At 46.6% G+C, this 13,295-nt stretch overlaps 1 protein-coding gene across 1 annotated transcript in view; it reads right to left on the reverse strand.

Annotated features, from left to right (window-relative positions):
• Positions 1–205: 205 nt before the first annotated feature.
• Positions 206–13,295, reverse strand: part of CACNA1I (calcium voltage-gated channel subunit alpha1 I) — a 95,384-nt gene continuing 82,294 nt past the window's right edge. The window contains exons 28-35 of the mRNA XM_026102357.2: positions 12,012–12,090; positions 11,323–11,444; positions 10,219–10,569; positions 9,441–9,587; positions 5,084–5,200; positions 4,526–4,691; positions 3,406–3,602; positions 206–1,561 (exon numbers count right to left, since the gene is read on the reverse strand). Coding sequence (XP_025958142.1) covers positions 860–1,561; positions 3,406–3,602; positions 4,526–4,691; positions 5,084–5,200; positions 9,441–9,587; positions 10,219–10,569; positions 11,323–11,444; positions 12,012–12,090 — 1,881 coding nt within the window. The 3' untranslated portion in view covers positions 206–859. The remainder of the gene's footprint in view (positions 1,562–3,405; positions 3,603–4,525; positions 4,692–5,083; positions 5,201–9,440; positions 9,588–10,218; positions 10,570–11,322; positions 11,445–12,011; positions 12,091–13,295) is intronic.

The raw sequence follows: 13,295 nt of genomic DNA on the forward strand, positions 1-13,295 counted from the left end.
GCTGTGTTCACACACTCCCTTCAAAGCAAAGCTTTTCACCTCAAAACGGTTCCCATGCTCCATGGCTGTTTTCATTTCCCTGCTGCCGGGGCCAGATTTTCACCTGCTGTAAATCAGCGTGAATCCACCTCAAGCCAGAGCTCCGCTGCTTTACACTAACAGAAGCGCGCAATCGCATTTCGCCAATTTACACTAGACCTGAAGATCTGGCCCACAATTTTTAATGTTTGAAATGGAAGCATGAACAATAAGGAAGTTCTCAGAAACAGGCAAGGCAAACTCTAGACACTCTTCCTCTGTTGCTCATCCCGGTTCCCTTCCCTTCACCCCTACCCTGCCCTCCCACCCTCCTTATTCTGAACAGGACCTCCCCCAGTCCCTATTTGCTTGTTCCTTCTTAGCACTTTCTGAAATTCATAATCTCTCAGTAAAAAAAATAAATAAATCAATCTCTCTATATATGTATATGTATATAACTAAATGGCTGCCACGTGGCAGTCACCTGGCTGGAGGGTCTGTTCCCTCTCAGCCCCATGGCCTTTTCTTGTCACTATAGTCTCTGCGGTGATGGTCCAGGTCTTGCCCTCAGGCAGGACTGTTCCCGTATTGCTTGCATTCTCCCATGCCTCTGAGGTACGGTACCAGAGTATTTATTCTATATATATATATATATATATATATATTCCTTTATTTATCTGTGTGTATATATATATATATATATTTATGTATATGTATATATTTATAAATTTTTGTTTGCCTGGTTCTTTTTCCCGCAAATCCTTTGGAATTACTGCTGGGGAAAAGTTAGCACGTTCCAGTGCTGGCAGCCAAACACTCCCTCCCTGTGCCCCAGGGACCCTCATCTGTTCCTCTTGCTGACTCCATCACCCAGCTCCAGCTCAGAAGGTAGTGGGGAGCCATGGTCCCCCGTTCCCAGTTTGGCAGGGCCGTCCGGCTCCTCTCCGTCCCCCGGCGAGGGGGTGTCCTTGCAGAAGTCCGTCACCCAGGAAGGCATCGAGAGGAAGCCCCGGGGGTCGACGGTGTAGAAGGTCTTGGTGTCGTGGGCCACAGGGCCCCGGGATGATGGACTGGTGTGGAGGCTGCTGGTGCTGTTGCACTTCTTCACAAGTGTCAGCCCTGGGGGTGGCGGTGAGAAGAGGGAGGTCAGTGAGAGGCTGCTGAGGGTCTCCGAGGGCTCACTGTTGTTGCCGCCCCCCCTCAGGCTGCTGCCCACCCCCTCCTCATCTGAGGGGTCCATGGAGTCATGGTGGGTGCACCCTGGGCTGGTGCTCCCGCCGCTGCTGTGGCTCCGCTGGTGCCGCCGGATGTTTCGCAGGTTGAAGATCCCCCGGCCCCTGAGGCTCCGCTGGCGGGAGGCGGGCGACAGGGGGGCCGCCAGGGGTCTTTGGCTGGCGACGGCTGGCATGGGGCACAGAGCCACCGGGAGGTCCAGTGTGCACTGGGGAGAGTCGCTGAGGTTGAGGCTGTCCTCCAGCGTGGTCTGCAGGCTTCCCACAGAGCTGCTGCTCCGGCTGTCCAGCGAGGTGTCACTCCCAGGGCCCTAGGGAGCAGGGGTGTGAAAACACGTGGTTCTCAGGGAAGACACAGGGGTGTGGGAGCAAGAGATTTTTTTTGAGGGCTTTGGGGCCTGTAGTGTAAAAATAAACGACAATTACAGAAGAACTCAGGGGAAAAACTCCAGTTCCTCTCTCACTCACTCTTGTTGGGAATGGTTGGCTAGGCAAGGTACATCATGGCAGCTCTAACTGTCTGAAACACATGCCAGGAAGTCGCAGCCATGCAGCCTCTCCACGGGATTTCCCCACAGGGGGTGCTTCTGGGGGAGGAAAGGTTTCAATATTTTGAACTCTCATTTCATTCTGCTTCAGGATGAATGTCCCTCTCCCATGTGAATTACCCCACCAAAGGGAACGGGGTTCTGGATCTGTGAGTTTTGCAATCCCTGTCTGTGGGCTGCCCCTAAGTGCTGGTGGTCCAGGAGGCAGCAGGGCTGAGGTTGTCTGTTGTCCCTGGCTCTTGGCTTCCATCTGAAGCTGCCAGACAGGCTGCAGACAAATGAGAACCATCAGCTGGCCAGAAATCAGGTGGACTTCTGTACACAGGTCTCAGGAAGCCTTCTCTCAAAAAGTCATAAAAATCAGCAACATTTAAGGACAAAAAAGAGGCATCAGGATTCTTTTGACCAGCTCTAGTGATAATGATGTTATTTAGGAAAGAAAGGTGGAGTTCCCTTCCAAAATGAAAGGAAAACTTAGTTTTGTTGTATCAGTGCTCATACAGTTAGGTTGCATTTCAGTTGTTAGTAGGAAGGTGGTCTGCTCTGTAAGACTGCCACTGGGACATAGCTGTGGAAGTGATTTCCCAAACTGTACCTATTCGAAACATTCTGCATCACATAATCCAGTGAATCCAGTCTACCAAGTCCATCTTTACTACTTCTGCCCCAGTGATATGCCATTCTAGAACTCTTTCTCTTGAGGTCTATACTTATACTAGAAGTTTCAACACCACAACAACTCAGCATCCTCAACTCCAAGCTATATTTATGCCTGGCGAATTTATTTGTATTGTGCCAACAGTATCTATCACATAAAACTGGACAACATATGTTGGTTTTTTTCCAGTTTGTCTGGAATAGAGCATCCCTGTACTCCTCAAATAGGAATTGTTCATGGAATATCTTACAAGAACAATAACAGGGATCTCTACCAAGCTTTCATCTTTCTGCCTCCTCTGCTCTTCAGAGACACTTGATCTCTCCTCAACACTTTTATTCTTCTTTCTCTTTAGTGAAAAACAGATGCCTTTTCAAAAAGAGATAATACCTTTCTGGGATATAAGAGCTAAGTGGGCAGGGGAAAATACTGAGTCTAGGGACACTGGGTATGGATGTGGCATGAAGGACAGTGAAGGAGATAGATGGGGAGAAGTCTGTTCCACCAAGCGGGTACATGATCCAGAGTCAAGGTGCTAAGATGAACTGAGGTGGCTGTACGGCTCCTATTTCCCTGGCATTCACCTGCAGCTGCTGTGAACGACAGTAGCTCTGCAGTGCACACAGTGCAGGACACCCAGAGGCAAGCCAGCAGACAATGTGATATTGTCCTAGGGTGGGGCTAGCTCCAGCTGTCAGACTACTTTTTGATACAAAGCAGAAGTGTGTAAGATTTCAGCAGGTGAGAGCTCTCTGTCCCCCGGCCCTCTCCCCCCAGCACTCCTGTACTCTGCGGTCCTCTATGCTCCTGCAACAGGTCAGACCCTCCAGCTGTCCCGACCCTGATCACAGCTGGCCCTTCACTCTGCTTTCCTCCTTATTCAGTCCCCTCTGTTTGGGTAAAATATAACAATCAAGCTTTCCTAGCAGAGTGAAGCAGGAGTCCTTACCTGATGAAGAAGTGAACAGTTCACACTCGGAGATCTCAGTGATGCCCACGAGCCTTGCAGAGAGATCTTAGGAAGGTTGCGTGGACACAAGACTTTCTCAGGGCCTGTCTGGGTGGCAGAGATGGCTGGGTGGAAAAATTCTGCTGGTACAGGTAACAGAGGGCAAGACGTACCTGGAGAGAAGGGGCTGGGAGGGACTGACAAAACACCAAAAGGAATGGGGAGAACAAAACAGAAAGAAAGAAGTTCAAGAGTCTTCTGATTTGCTTTCGTACCTTTGTTGCTGCTATATGGAAGGTCCTGCAAATCCAATGTACATAGGATATTTAGCGACACGCTCCTGACGAAGAATCCTCAGGGTATGGTGTTCACACCATGGTCCCACCTTTTACACAGTGATCAAAACCAGCATCAGGTCCAGAAGAACTAACACAGCTCAGAACAACAGAGCAACAGCCCAGCTTGCCTCTCCTGTAGTTGTCCTTGGAGAGAAAGGCTGAGCCATAATATGCTTTGATTCAGCTATGTATCACTCTGCCAAAGAACCTTCATCCCAGCGCCTGCAAGGTAAAGGATGAAGGGAGACAAATAAACTGGTGATTTGGCAAACTTAGGGACCACAGGAGGCCAGAGAGTGTTCAGGAGTGGAACTGGGACTCTTCTACCAAAGGCAGACAGAAGTACTACATGTTCCCTTTACCTGTACCTGAGCAGCCTGGTCTCAGGGGACAGCAGCATGTTTTACCATGAGGAATGAGCACAGTCCATCCAGTTAAATACCACCTGGCATGTCACTGGAGTCTGTGTTCCCTGTTCTCTTTCACATTCTGCTCTGACTGTGTGCAGGTGCATTACTATAAATGAGAATCAACTCTTTCAAGATACTTCACACAGGCAAGTCTGAGGAAGGATAGAAGTCATTTCAGGACCTAGCAGTAAAAGAAGGAACTACTCGTCATCCCACTCCCGAGGGCTGGCAAACTGAAAGCTTATTCTTGATTAGTATAATCACATGTCAGATTAGTTCCATTCCTGGCAGGGGTAAAGCAGGAGAAAGGCAGCTGAGCTGAACCAACTCACACTTTCAGCAGAATTAGAGAACGGTAAGAGCAGTCCTCACCTTTGGTACTTTCATGCTTCAGCCAAGACTGGACTGAGTTGAAAGGAGTTTTCTCCATTTCACACAGGTAACTGTCAGGGTTTGAAGAACCGTTGGCACTGGTAATCGGGAGCAGGCATTCCCCCAAATCTCCTACTCCAATTGAGTCAGGGCTGTCCTGGCCATTCTATTGGAAAAAATAAGTGAAAACAAAGCCTTGGGAAATTTAACAGCAAATGACAGAGCAGACTTGTCCAAGCCTTGAGAAGGGCTGATTCTGTAGGTACCTTCAAATTAGCTAGTTAGTCAGAAAGATTGTCTTTCTAGCACAAATCCACCTAAATTTAGGCTCATTCAGAGGAAGTCATTGACAGTGGTGATGAGAACTTTCAAAACCATACATCCCTTTGTTCTCCTCAAATCTTTCTCCACAGCATGTCTCTAAGAAGGAGCTCTTGAAAAGTGACCAGCATTCATATTCCTCAGCAGGGACACTCAGATGAATACAGAGCACTTCAGACTAGCATAGACAGAAATACAGTCTATGATACAACATGCCTATGACCATCAGGGGCTAACCTTGGTTTCCTTAGGACTCAGCTGAGAAGTGCTGCAATTGTCTGAATCATCTCCTAGAAGGATGGAAGAGGACTTGTCTGAGTTGAGGGATAATGCTTCCATTTCAGCCAGCTGAACCTGCAAGAAGGGAAAGAAACAGTCATGGGACATGCCTGGAGTCCATGTTTCAAGAAGTCACACTGTTTGTGGTGGGTAAGTAACAGCCTGTAGACCTGAGATCGACTTTAAGTTATATTCCTTGGATACACCAGGTACTGCCTAACCCAGACCTGGGTTGGGCAGGAGAATCCACTTTTAAGGAAGCTTGAACATACAGTCTGCGAGCAGCCTGCGGCCAGTCCATGTTCTCCTAGTGCCAGAACCGGAGAAAGGAGTCCCAAATCCGTTCCAGCGATAAGGCTGGCACAAGGCCCTGTAAGTAAAGCCAGGTGAGGAGAGGGGTCCTCAGTCTGGTAATAAAGCAGTCTGCTCTGTTGAGGGACGAGGAGTGGACCCCTCTTTCTGAAGGCGCCACAGACAGCCCTGCTTAAATGTGAAGGTGCTTTCATTCCAGGAAGTCATGCCTCTTTCAGTCCATGCCAATATCATGCTTTTCATATTCTCTTACCTTCACCACTGAAACCCACTTCCCTCCAGCTTCCCTGCATTTTCCCTCTGCCCTCACCTCGAATCTACACAAGGCCTCAGCTAACACTATCCCTCTTCCTGTTCTCCGTTGCTAAACTCATCCCTCCAGCCCCTGCCAGATTTGTGCTCTCTCACTTTCTGAAATCAAGTCTGGCCATTGTGTTATTGTCATCCTTGAGGGTCAGCTCCGCTTCAATCCTATGCCTAAGCTTGCTTCATCCCTTATCCTGTTTCATACCTCACGTGCCCCTCTCCCATCCTCTCTCCTCAGAGCTTTCAATTCCCCCTCCACCTTGCCTCACCTCCTCCCACAATGCCTGAAAAGCATCTCTTTTTTCTAGTAGCTGAAGCAGCTGCTCTGTCCCTCCTGTTCTCAGCTCTCCATTGCTGGTTTGTAAAGTCCTGCTGGTCCCTCCCACCAACACCTGACCCTTGATAGCTATATTTCAGTTTGTCTCAGTCAGGATTGCTTGTTTCCTGGGCAGTTTTCCCTGTTTGTAAGAGGCAGGTACAGTTTTTGTGTTATAACAGCAGGTGGAACTTTTAGAGAGATGACTCCTTCGAGCTGGGAGTTTGGTGGCCTGTGCCAATGCCAGAGACTGGAAGAGGTCTCCATCTGAGGGATAATGCACTTGGAATAAACAGAAGGGAAAACCTGAGCTGGATTTAAATAAAGGATGCAAATAGCATCCATCTTTGGGATATTATTCTGACATACAAACATGATGCCATTCAACCGTGAAGAGAGCCCAAGGACAACAACTGCTGCTCAAAGCGCGAACGCACCAGAGAACCCACAATGATGTTATGTCAAGCACGCTACACAGCCACCAGTCACCAACAACCTGTGTATAGAAACACAATCTTCATCCAGTCCTGTTCAATGTGTGTACCCATCCATTACTCGCATAAGTGCTTGCTCTCACCAGAACAGCCTTACAGCTGTGTTTGTAGAGATGCAAGCGTGAAATGTGATAACATCTGAGACTACCTTCTCCATCCATAAAAAAGGGTTTCAACAAAAGTCAGAATAGTCTGTTCTTCACTGAACCGCTTGCTCACAAATTCTGGCCACCTTGGGATCTACACAAAAAAATATAATCAACAAAGTCATGAATAGACAAACTGCATGCGTGAAAACATTGCTCACTGCTGCTCCTGCCACTGGCTAAATACACCATCAGCCACCAATACACAGATGTGTAACTGTCAAACAGCCCAAGAGTGGAAGGATAGAGATGACATCAGATGAGGTTACCAGTATGAGAAAAAAAGGTGTGTTCTTCATTTTTGCTCTGGTAAATTGCATTACTGCAGAATATTCTAAAATCTTTTGACTAAAGATGAGGGGAAAAAAGAAAAAGAATGGCAGTGGGGGAGGAAGGGGTGTTTGCTGGAAGCACAATCTTCAAAAATTGCCAGGGGCACCAACCTCAGGTGCTGAACTACACACATCCCTTAGAAAAAAACTAGTTGCAGATACAATATATCTAAAAACAGAGCCATGATTACAAAAATCCTTAATTATATGAATAATTTGTTTTGAAAATAAGATGCCAGGAGTTTAACTGGGAAAGATGCTGAGTACTTCTACTCAATGCAACAGAAAGTTTATCACATATTAATAATTTTGAGCACATGTTTAATGGTTGTATCCATCCACAGTGCTCAGCATCTTGATGGATTAAATGACAAATGAGATGGGAAAAAATGCTTTTGGCTAGTATGTGATTGCTGCCACAAGGGAAGCATTAACGGTGATTTAGTGTGCTGCAAGCATACTATTTTGTTCAAAAACACATGTATTGAATATGATGAGATAAAAACTGCTCTGTGTATATAAACTTCCATTGATGGCTTCTGACATAGCTTAGCACAATTCTGTCTCTATGTACAATTCTGTTTGTATAATGTACGTTCTGATACTCTGGTAATGTTGATGCATCTAAGTACACTCTAGTGTACAAGCCCTGCTGTGACACAACATAGTGGCTTGCCATTGGAATTTCCATGTTGTTTTTACATTATGAAATACAAAGAGAAGGTCATGATCAACTATGAGTTAAAACTTTCAGCTGTAGTTTTGATTTATATGACCAGAAATAAACTATGGACATTTTACTATTAAATTTATTCCTGCAGATATAGATCATTTCTTTTCAGTTCCAGATTTTACATGTACTAAATTAGCAATTTGGAAAAATAATTTATGGATCTATAACAGCTTTTATAAACACTGATCTAAGAATAATTCTTTGGTTGTGATTATTCTGTCAAACTACTCTTTGCTGTGTCTGTGTTGTAATTGCAGATTTTGCTGTCTACGTTCCTTGCTGAGGTGAGAAAATCTGTTGTTGTTGTCTTCATTCATAGGCAGGATAATAAAGACTATCTCTAAGATTGTCAGATGCAACTAACTAGCATCAAATGCCTCTTAATTTTTGGATAATCATTCTGGAATGCCTTAGAAGGCCTGATTTTCTGAGAAGGCTGGGCATCAACTGCTGAATGTAAGGACTGAAGTAAAGCACTAGAAAGAGCAGTGACTTGAACCACTTGTTATTTGGCTGTGTTATTGCAGCATCCCTAGGTGAAATGTTGCAGTACTGAGAAACTATAGCAGTGTTTGTATTTTCATACTTTCAAAGGGAAGCTACTGGGACAAGTAGATAGCTGACAGGCTGAGAAGATTTAGAGCATCAGAACTAGGGGTCCAGAGTCAAACAGAGCATCGCTGTATTTAAATAAGGATAATCTGACAATGAAAGGTCCTTTCCCAAGTTTCATGGTTTCTTTATAAGCAATAACAACATAGCATGTAAGTTACGCGGAAGGAGATAATGAAGACTGCCTCTGATGTACTGATGCACTGACTTAAGCTATTGACAGAAGTCTGACCATGGTAAAAACACTTAAATACAACAACATCATTTCAGAAGTAAAAATAATTCTGTTTCTCACCTAATTTCTTTCAGGCTGCTTTGCTCCTGAAGTCTCACGACATGAAGAGACTAATTGTTTAGGAAGTGGTTTTCCAAAGCATCTGTGAACTTTAGGAGCACAAGTCTAACTCATTCGGTAACCTATTCTTAGCAACAAGCCATTTGTCAGCTAACAGGTTCTACATCAGAAAAGAGACTCTAAAACTTTCTCAGTGGGCCCATTTTTATTTAGTTTTTGCTCAAACTAATTAACTGTTTTTCATCACAAACCAATCCTTGCTCACAAACAGTGACTCTATTCAACAAGGCATTTAAGCATGTGCTTAACTCACCGACCTCAATGGGAAATTAGCACGCACATACTTAAAATGAAGAAAACCCACATGCTTAAATCTTCCATTGAATTGGACCTGAGTGCTGTCATTTGTCTGAGATCCCTCCAGTCCTTCTTACAACATGAGCTTGAACCTCTGCTTTTCATGCAGAGCTGAACACGAGAGCTGCCAGGATACCCTCACAGTCAATCCTCTACATCTCATTCAATTGCTCCTGACCAGTGTCCTGGCACATCTCACCTTTCCACCATCACAAACATCCCCCTATGTTAAGGAGGACAGGCCCATACTAGGTAGTATCAGCAGCACAGGACAGATGACAAACACAGGTCAAGCCTTCTGTCTACACAACCTACAGCTAGGAGCACACACTGGATGACCTGCAGTCATGTGGATGTGGGTATGCAGGTTTTGGGGGGAGACTCCCCTCACGCATCCTCGTACGCAGGTTACCTCTTGCTTGTCATGGTTACACTTCTCGCACATGGCCGGCGAGGAGTAATGATGGAAGACGGAGCCCGATAGGTTATCGATGATCATTAACTCCCCGTCGAAGGAGTCCTTAATAATTAAAGAGACACTGTCCAGCCATAAGTTCTCCTAGGGGACAAGAAAGGGGGGAGGATGGGAAAAATTATTTTAAGAATGCTGAGTTTTTTGCTTCGATGTTTCATGTGAATTTGGGGCTGGGTTCTCCACCCTGACTCATCTGGAGCAGCACTTTGTTCTGCAGGTACCTGCACAGGGTTTTGGGGGGAGCATTTGCTCCTTAGGGCATGTAAAAGTGCCAGAGTCCAACACAAAAGGAAAGAAGGAGGGACAGTCTTCACTCACTGTCAGTGCATCATGGCACTGCTCATGCCTCCTTTCCAGCTCTGCTGATGTGTTTCACTCTTGATCTGCCGTTTCCCCTGCTTTCTTCTCCTGAGTTCCCCTCTCAAGTATGCTCCTAACACACCTTGAGCTGATTTGCTCCATCTCTCTTCTAGCCTTCAGGTTCCTACAACATGATGCCAATGAACTTCCCGGCAGTGCTACAGGACCCCCTGCTATCACATCTGTGCCCCCACACCAGGCTACCAACTCATCAGCCTACAGCTGAAAGCAAATCTCTCACCCTAAGGCAGAAGAGTCTGTCTCCTGTTGCTAAGCCCTCAGGCATCTGGGCTGTCTGGCTTCTCCCAACAGCCACCTGCTGCAGTCTGGTTGGTAAGCACAAAGGTATACCCACCTGTGCTGGAGAGTAACATCTCATGCACAGACGTCCTTCAGGATCTGTTTTCCCACTGCCTCCTCCTGTTCCTGCTCCTGCTCCTGCTGCTCCTCCTTGTCCTGACTTTGGGGAGCCTGACTTGCGGGAGCACAGTCCATGTGCAATTTCCAGCTCAATCTCAGCATCCATCTCTGCATCCTCCTGGGCCTCCTTGTTGCTGTCGTCCAGGTGTTTCATGAGCACAGCCACCACCACATTGATGAGGACAAACTGGGCTGTGAGCACAAAGCTGACAAAGTACAGTGGGGAGATGAACTGCAGGTTGCTGAGGCAGCTCCGGTCATCATGGCTGCAGTCACGCAAGGTATCCTTCAGGGGAAGTTGGGTTTGAGAGGGAATGATGGAAGGAAGGAAGGACTAAAGTAAGAATATGAGCTTGGCCGCTCTTTCTGTCAAAAAACACTGATGCCAATGGAAAGAATAGGGCCAACATTTTTACAACCCCACACCCTCTGGGATCATGAGGTCCTCAAAGAATCGAGGACACTATCAGACCATGAGGTATGAGCTGTGCTCTGTGCTTCAGAGCAAATAGCCCCAAAGGTGTACAGAGCAAACTCCTTCCAGACCACCACATACTGCTGCAGCCCTGTACCTGTGAGCAAGAACTGGTGCAGCTTGGCACTGCCTTCTCCCATTCAGACTAAAAAGCACCAAATGTGTTCAAAGAAGTTTATTCCCTTTTCTCCATCTCCTCTGAAGGAAGGAAATACCTATTTTGGATTCCTCTCATCACTCTGCAGATGAGTGCCACGTCCAGTACTCCTATATGCAACTTTGATAATAGGCCTTATGACAGTGGACACTCTCTTAGTCTGGATGCTGCCTTCTTGTTCCTCCCAAGGACAGTTTTGCACTTGTCTGAGTCACATGGCTGAAGGACTAGATGAGCCCAGAGTCTGAGTGTGGAGGGGAGGGAGATCCTGACCCAAGCTGGGACCTGATCTAGCAACTCAGCTCCAGTTTTCCTTCCCTTTCCAACCTGAGCAGAGCTGAACTTATACACATCAGAATTTCTCCTTCCCCAAAACAGGGATATCAATGCCCCTAATGCCCTGTTACCTTCATGATCCCATTCCAGTTGTCTCCTGTGGACACCTGGAAGAGTGTGAGGAAGGCCATCCCAAAGTTCTCAAAGGTGGCGTGGCGGCTCATGCCCTCACAGGGGTTCTCATCATTGCATACTGAAAGGAAGGGGAGCACAGCTATCAGTGGAGGATACCCTGCTGGCTCTGAGATCAAGAAAATGAACTGAGGAAGGGGCATTCAGGCCTCTCACAACTTGAAGACCTCAGTTAATGGCCCCAGTACACTGTTCAATAGCTGGATGTTGCCCAGCAATACAGGGCCATCAGGCAATGAAACTCAGTTGCTCAGGGATATCCTCCTAACACGGCATTGTGCTGCCTTTTTTCTTGATTGCTATTCCATGGCAAAAGACATGAATAAGCTTTCCCTGAGTTTTTCCTGTAATCTTGAAGGCAGTCAAAGTTGATTAAAAAAAAAAAAGAAAAAAACATTTCAGAATGAAAGAGAAACCAGACACTGCTTTTATTCTGAGACTGGCTGTTAGGACGATGAAAATTTAGAGGGAAAATCCTCTTATATCAAATATACATAGGGGAGAATAAAGGACACCAAATAACTCAGTTCCTTTATTAAATCAGTACTGAGCTTGCCGTGTGATGAGAAATCTCTGATTCCCAGAAGATCTGTAGCTCACACTAGAGCACAGTCTACTTGAAACTTACCCAGTTTTCCAAAGAGCTCCACTCCTAGAGCAGCGTAGATGAAAAAGAGGAGCATGAAAAGCAGTCCAAGGTTCCCCACCTGAAAGCAAATCACATGGTCAGCCTACCCCCAAAACTACCGCATCCAAAAAGGAGAGTGTAGATCACACCCAAGCCTTCTGTCTTTCAGAGCCAGAACAGCACAACAGCAAATTCCCAGCGTACAAATGCAACCAAACAATGCTTAGCACATGGGAAATCAACAGTCCATGTTACTATCCATGGCACCATCCATGTGACAACAGCCATGCTCAGGCCTGAAGGACGCTCTGCTCCCAGCTACCTCCACTTCAGTACACACTCTGTTCAGGGCTGACCAAAGTGTGCACCCATGTCCCTGCAATTTCTGGGTCAGATGAAGACAGACATGCTGGAGAGAGGCACAGAGAGGTGAAGTTGGCTGTATGAAGGACGATCTATGGATTACAGAATACAGACAATGTGCTGCAGTGCTACCTGCCCCACCAAGCTACCTAACTCCCTCAAAGTTATGCCTGTGTGAAGAGCAAAACAGCAATGCTCTGAAGGAGAGACACAGATACACCAGCTCCTGCCATGAAACCAGCAGAGGAGGGTGGGGGCAAAGCACCAACCACATCTGGAAGAGTGAGCAAGCCTTGTGGAGGGAGTAGGCAGGAACAGTGGATAAAGAGACCCTTTTGAGATGTGTGGAGAGGAAGGAGAGAGAAGGAGACTATAAGGGAATGAAGAAGGGAAGCAGAGCTATGCTTCTTTTTGATCTCATGAATAAAAGAGCAAAACCTGGTTCCTGGGCCTCCAGCATTTGCTGTTTAGAAAGCCCATGATGGGAGGGAGCACTGCTGTTACATGGTGTACAAGGACAGCAGTGCTGCTGCAATTGTAAAAGCAATAAGGCTTTTGACACTGACTCCCACAACATCCTCATAGGCAAGCTCAGGAAGTGCAGGATAGATGAGTGGACAGTGAGGTGGATTGAGAACTGGCTGAATGGCAGAGCTCAGAGAGTTGTGCTCAGTGGTGCAAAGTCTAGTTGGAGGCCTGTAGATAGCAGTGTCCCCCAGGGGTCAGTACTGGGTCCAGTATTGTTCAACTTATTCAGCAATGACCTGGACAAAGGGACGGAGTGCACCCTCAGCAAGTTTGCTGATGATACAAAGCTGGGAGGAGTGGCTGATACACCAGAGGGCTGTGCTGCTATTCAGAGGGACCTTGACAGGCTGGAGAGATGGGCAGAGAGGAAGCTCATGAAGTTCAACAAAGGGA

This window comes from Dromaius novaehollandiae, chromosome 1 (assembly GCF_036370855.1).
Source record: "Dromaius novaehollandiae isolate bDroNov1 chromosome 1, bDroNov1.hap1, whole genome shotgun sequence".
Classification (NCBI taxonomy): domain Eukaryota; kingdom Metazoa; phylum Chordata; class Aves; order Casuariiformes; family Dromaiidae; genus Dromaius; species Dromaius novaehollandiae.